This window comes from Podarcis bocagei (genome assembly GCF_964188305.1).
Source record: "Podarcis bocagei genome assembly, chromosome: 17".
NCBI classification, from domain to species: domain Eukaryota; kingdom Metazoa; phylum Chordata; class Lepidosauria; order Squamata; family Lacertidae; genus Podarcis; species Podarcis bocagei.
Genome location: NC_138143.1, coordinates 7,567,910 through 7,573,909, shown reverse-complemented (window position 1 = coordinate 7,573,909; position 6,000 = coordinate 7,567,910). Strand labels below are relative to the sequence as shown.

General features: G+C 49.7%; 1 protein-coding gene across 6 annotated transcripts in view; it reads right to left on the bottom strand.

The window, feature by feature from the left end:
• Positions 1-247: 247 nt before the first annotated feature.
• The window catches only part of PDE4A (phosphodiesterase 4A), a 346,813-nt gene continuing 341,060 nt past the window's right edge, over positions 248-6,000 (bottom strand). For all 6 annotated transcript variants that reach the window (XM_081175709.1, XM_081175705.1, XM_081175706.1 and 3 more), the window contains 3 exons: positions 5,151-5,273; positions 3,204-3,386; positions 248-951 (listed from right to left, as the gene is read on the bottom strand). In XM_081175709.1, the coding sequence (XP_081031835.1) occupies positions 577-951; positions 3,204-3,386; positions 5,151-5,273 (681 nt within the window). In that variant the 3' untranslated portion in view covers positions 248-576. The remainder of the gene's footprint in view (positions 952-3,203; positions 3,387-5,150; positions 5,274-6,000) is intronic.

Genomic DNA, 6,000 nt, shown 5'->3' with positions numbered 1-6,000 from the left:
GCAAGGGAGCCAGATGAACAGAAGGGGCATGGGTGAAAATTATTACTGGTTTTTGGCATTGAAGCCCTGCAGTGTCTCTGCTTTGTTTTACTACAAATGGCTTAAAATACTATTATTATTATTATTATTATTATTATTATTATTATTATTATTCCTCCTGCTTGGCCTTTGCCACCACTTCATACATGCTTTTCATCACCATCGCCCTCCTTCTGTTCCTGATGGCACCAGTCTTTTTTTTAAAAAAAAAGCAGCAAAGGAAAATAATAAAAACCCACTCGGCAACAACGGAGAAGAAAGAAAGAAAAAGAAAGCAAAATTAAAGGTAAGATTATTTCTGGAGTGCTTGGGCCGCTCACTGAGGCAGCAGGGCCACTGCCCCTTGCTTCGGCCAACCTGGTTCTACAGTTGCTGTGTATATTTCCCTTTTTTTCTTGTTGATTTTCTTTTTATAAAAAATACAATAAAAATAAAAAATGAGTTTTTTCGTTGTTGTTTTTTTTATCCCTGCCCCTCCCTCATGAAAACTTTCGTGTGTGTGGTTTTTTTGCTTTTTCAGTTGTCCCTTCCCCAAAGTCATGATGTGCCGGGAGACGTGTCGTTCACTGTGTCGTCCGTTAGTCTGTCCTGCCCTTCCTGGGACTCGTGTTGCTGCTCCTCTGCGGCTGTGTAGTAGCTATTGTCCTCGTCGCCGGGGCTGCTGTGGTCCTTTTCAGACTGCTCTGAGTCCTCCCCCTCTTCCTCCAGAGTCAGCTCAAACTGGAATTTCTCCAGGCAGGCTTCATCGTCCTTCTCCGTATCGTCCGGAGGGGGAGAGGGGCTCTGGGGGATCATGCTGTGGTACCAGTCCCTGTTGTCCTCGAGGGTGTCCAAAATGTCTTGTGCATCTGGGTGCACCAGGTCCGCCCACGTCTCCCACAGCGGGTGCACGATGTAGTCAATGAAGCCCACCTGAAACCAAGGGGCAGGGAAAAAAGAGGGTTGGTAACAGAACAGTGAGCAGTATTGCTGTTAGGTACTGAGTTGAATAGGATCCAAAATGCAGCAGTCTGATTGGTCCTAGAACAATAGGATTCAGAATGAAGCAGTCTGATTGGTCCTAGAACAATAGGATCCAAACTGCAGCAGTCTGATTGGTCCTAGAACAATAGGATTCAGAATGCAGCAGTCTGATTGGTCCTAGAACAATAGGATCCAAAATGCAGCAGTCTGATTGGTCCTAGAACAATAGGATCCAAAATGCAGCAGTCTGATTGGTCCTAGAACAATAGGATTCAGAATGCAGCAGTCTGATTGGTCCTAGAACAATAGGATTCAGAATGCAGCAGTCTGATTGGTCCTAGAACAATAGGATCCAAAATGCAGCAGTCTGATTGGTCCTAGAACAATAGGACCCAGAATGCAGCAGTCTGATTGGTCCTAGAGCAATAGGATTCAGAATGCAGCAGTCTGATTGGTCCACGGGAGCCACCCAATCCAGCTCCAGGTGGAAGTGAATCCGCAACCTGACTGGCCTACAGGAGAATCCTGGAATTAGCCAATCACGTGGGGCCCATTGTGTAAAGAATGTATATAAAGCAGACATTCTGGGGGAACTTCCATTCCTCCTCACCACTATGAGCTGAATAAAGAGCATGAAATCCACTCTCGACCGAGTATATTTCAATTGCCAACTGCAGTCCCTTAAAGGACACCCATGAACTCATCCTGTGCTTCCTCAGGGCACAGAAAAAAGGCCTGGATGCTTTTGTACCAGGTACATTGTGGGAAGGGGTGTGGGTGAGGGGTGGTTATTTAGGAGCTAGAATAATGCAGCGATAGGGCAGGGAATGTTTAACTTCTCTTAGCTCAGAGTCATCGCCCAGAACAGTGGAGGAATGGCCTGGGGAGCACCCAGATGGGTGAGCTCCTAGCCACTCCAAGCCACAGTGGACAGGCATTATTTTTGCACCCCTGGGCTGTGCCCTTGATGGGGGGCAGCCTGGCTAACTCACAGGTATGTCCTTGCATCTTCATCTCTGGGTTTTGAGCATAAGCCGTAGCTTTATCCTTTCAAGATTCTCTAAGTAATGAGGACTAGAAAAATAGTATTCTGCCGAAATTCTCAGAGGCTTTCTGTAAGACAACATGTTCCGTTCCCTGTACCTGCTATTCCTGTTAGTGCTAAAACGAGTGCGGAAGTTAGCTAAACTGTAACTAACAACCCCCCTTCCCCTAACAGCTGTCCTCTTTAGCACCGAAAGGGTGAGGTACATTAAAGTGTTTCTAAGAGGCAATAGAACAGTTGGTTCAACAAAAACAGTGGGACAGTGCTTTGGAGGAGTGTGGGGCTTGTTATAGCTGGCTAGGTTCTCTCTTACACATATTTTAAAAGACGACAATCCACACTCCCACCAAAATGGTACAGCAGGGAGCTCTCTGTTAGCAAAATAAAGCATTCTTTAACAGTGGTGCAGACATGGGTGTGATTGCACAGTTTTTAGTCCAGAGGTGCACACAATCATGAATGACCTAGTAACTGTGGGAAGAAGAGCACATTCCCAGTTCCCACAAGGAGGGAGCCAGGCAGAGGGGCTCCAGGTTCAATCCATGATATTCCCAGTCAAAAAGGGGGCCCAGGAAGTTAAGGGGGCTTGAGCCAACCTGACAGAGGAGGCCACACCAGGCTATGTGGTCCCACGGTCTGACAGCATATAACAGCTTCTTTTTGCCTAAAACAGCAGTTTCTTACAGGGAAAAGGCAGGTTTTTGGCAATGGATCCTCTGTACCAACTCATGGCCACTGATTCCTTGCACAAACAAAAAACACTTGCCTGTAAAAGACTCAGCTATGTATGCTGGAAGCCATAAGCTGCTGGCTCACAGTCACAGGAAAGAAGCTTGCTTGCCTCCCAGTGCCAGATTCCTGCTTTCTTCCAATGGACATGGCAGCCCCTCCTTTCTCCTGTAATGGATCTAGGGTTTCCTTTCTCCTTCTGGACTGGCTATGTTTACTCCCTACTTCCTCCCAGCCCCCCAACTTCTGGCGAAGTTGTATTTTTGCTGAAACTCAGGGACAGGAGCACGATGATGCTCCAAAGATGACGTGGGTTTTTGGCAGCAGCCACCCCATGTCTGAATTTTCCTAGCCTTGACAGTAGCAGGAGGGGAAAGGGATCCCTCTTTGCCCCCCTGGAACATTATCCCACTTGGCCATCACACACCTGCGATTTCTCCACGGAGGCCGTGTGCTTGTCGCACATGGGGCTGATCTCCATGCCCCGCTCCCGCTCTTTGTCCCCCTGCCGGAAGAACTCTTCCATGATCCGGTCTGTCCATTGCCGATAGAGCTCCAGCGGCTTCGTGGGGTTGCTCAAATCCGCACAGTGAACCATGTTCCGCAGGACCTGGTTGGGGTCAGGAAGCGCAAGGACAGTCAGAGAGAGGCCCAGCTGAAGCCGGGCTCAGAGCAGCTAACAACAATAAACACAGCATTCTAAAATCAATTAATTCTAAAATCAGTTCAAAATCACATCTATAGAATTTTGTATTTTAAAATGGGTTTTCAGAGTTTTTGAATGTTTTATGTAAATTTTCAAATTTCAATTTCTATTGACAATGACAATAAAGATATCGTATATATCGTATATAATGGCAACCACTGGGCTAGAGTTCTGTGAGGATTACCAAAGGAGGGGGTCAGACTGTGCCTTGGCCAAAGGCCTGGTGGAACAGCTCTGTCTTGCAGGCCCTGCGGAAAGATGTTAAGTTCCGCAGGGCCCTAGTCTCTTGTGACAGAGCGTTCCACCAGATCGAGGCTACAGCCAAAAAAGCCTACCTAACCTCCCTGTGGCCCGGGACCTCCAAGATGTTTTTGTCTGAAGACCATAAGGTCCTCCGTGGGAGATACCAAGAGAGGCGGTGCCGTAGGTACGAGGGACCTAGGCAGCTGAGCACCAAACCCTTGGGAAGCAAAACAGTGAGTTGTGTGTCTGCATGTGTGCAGAGGAAGAAAAGACCTAGATGGAATCAGCCCCCCTCTGCTCTCAGAGCCTAAGGAGTTTGGCGAGTGGGAAACCTAGGAAAAGGACTGTGCAAATGACGCAAAGGCTCTGGCTGTCCAACCCATGTGGCAAATTTCCTGCGCCACCACAGCAGTAAGGCCCTCTTGGTCTGCTACTTGGCGTGGGCAACACCAGCGCAGAGGGCCCAAAGGAGTGTCTCCAGCTTATTCAGTTGTCATGTGACAAAAGGAGCCAATGGGCTTTCTAAGGTCTGGGGGGTGGGCAGTGAACGCCATCATTGTCGTCACTACTGCCAGGAAGATACAGGGAGCCAAAGATTGCCCAGTCACCCGAAAGGAGGGGCTCCAGCCCCAGGGACACAATTATGCATGTGTTTGTATGCCCAGGCTGTTTTTGCCTGCAGGATCTTTAAGGCAGGTAAAAGGTAAAGGACCCCTGGATGGTTAAGTCCAGTCAAAGGCGACTATGGGGTTGTGGTGCTCATCTCGCTTTCAGGCCGAGGGAGCCAGTGTTTGTCCACAGGCAGCTTTCTGGGTCATGTGGCCAGCATGAGTAAACTGCTACTGGCACAACGGGACACCGGGACAGAAGCCAGAGTGCACGGAAATGCGGTTTATCTTCCTGCTGCAGCAGCACCTATTTATCTACTTGCGCTGGCATGCTTTCTAACTTTAAGGAGCAGCAGCTGAACCACAGGACCTTTTCCCAGTCTTAACTGTGTTTTCAGTGTGTGTGTTTGTTTAAAATTTTTAATATTGTATGTATTGTGTGTTTATATTTTCTTTTTTTGAAGGCTTCCTTGAAAGGCTGTTTTTAGGCAGCAGGCCAACAATTTAAATAAAACAATGTCATCCGTCCACCTTCCCGCCCAAGCCTCAGGTGCTGGACTGGCTCAACAGCTTGAGCAACACATCTGAGAGCAAGCTGCTGCCAGGTGACCCTTGCAGCTGCTTCCCAGCTTCCTTGTGGCCATTTTATCTGAATGCCAGTTCCGGGACCAGCTGCACTTTGCCTCCCCAGCCTGCCCCTGTGGTGGGGACTGACCTCCTTCCTGCTTATCCTGGGCAGGGCTGTGCCTCTGGACAAGAGGACCTGACCATCCTTTCCCAATCTGTAGCATGCAGGACTTCATCCAGCCTTGCCCACCTGTATTCTGTCAGTGTAGTTGTCCAGCAGAAGCACCCCTGAGCTGGTCACTTTCTTGGTCTCCACCATCGTCTTGAGGTCAGCCAAGAGGCTCATATGTTTGGACATGTCGGTAGCCAGGACCTGCAGAAGTAGAAGCCATAATTTTTGATAACGGAAGGGGATCACTCGCGTTTCAACTATCATGGGCTCCATGCCTTTGTTCGTGCTCCATCCTTCCTCTCAGGGAATTTAGGCTCCTGTGCAGACAGACAGCAACCCAATGTAGTTTTCTTTCATCTGGCCCAGAGGTTTTCAACCTTTTTGAGCCCACTGCTCCCTTGACCAACTACATCCTTTCTGCGGCATCCCTGTGGGGCTCAGGAGCCCAGTTCTGTCACCCCTTGCCTGCAGAGCTGGCAGCCTCTCACCCTTTTTTGAACACCCTCCCCCTTGTGGAGGGTTCCCTCAGCCTCCTCTCCTCTCCCCTCTCCTTGGGAGTCCTCAGGGCAGCCGCTGCTGCTGCTCATGGTCTCTGAGCTGCGCCCCCTGCCCCAAAGAGAGGTGACTCCTCACCCTGCCCCACAGGGGCCTAGGACTTCCCAACAGCAAGAGCTGAAGGACAGGCTCGCTGGACTCCCTCACCTGCTGGCTGCTTACTCTGAGGCCACCTCAGCTCCTGGCAACTAGCACCCCCTGGCCAGCCCCCGAGGCACCATTCACCTGGGGAGCTTGCAGCCAGGGCTGCTGCAACAAACAGCTGTGGAAGCCTTTGGGAGGCAGAGTCATAAGAGGGCATCAGAAGAGGGAGGGAAGGAAAGAGGGACAGAGGCCAGTGTTGCCCACAGCACCCCTGACCATCATTCAAGGC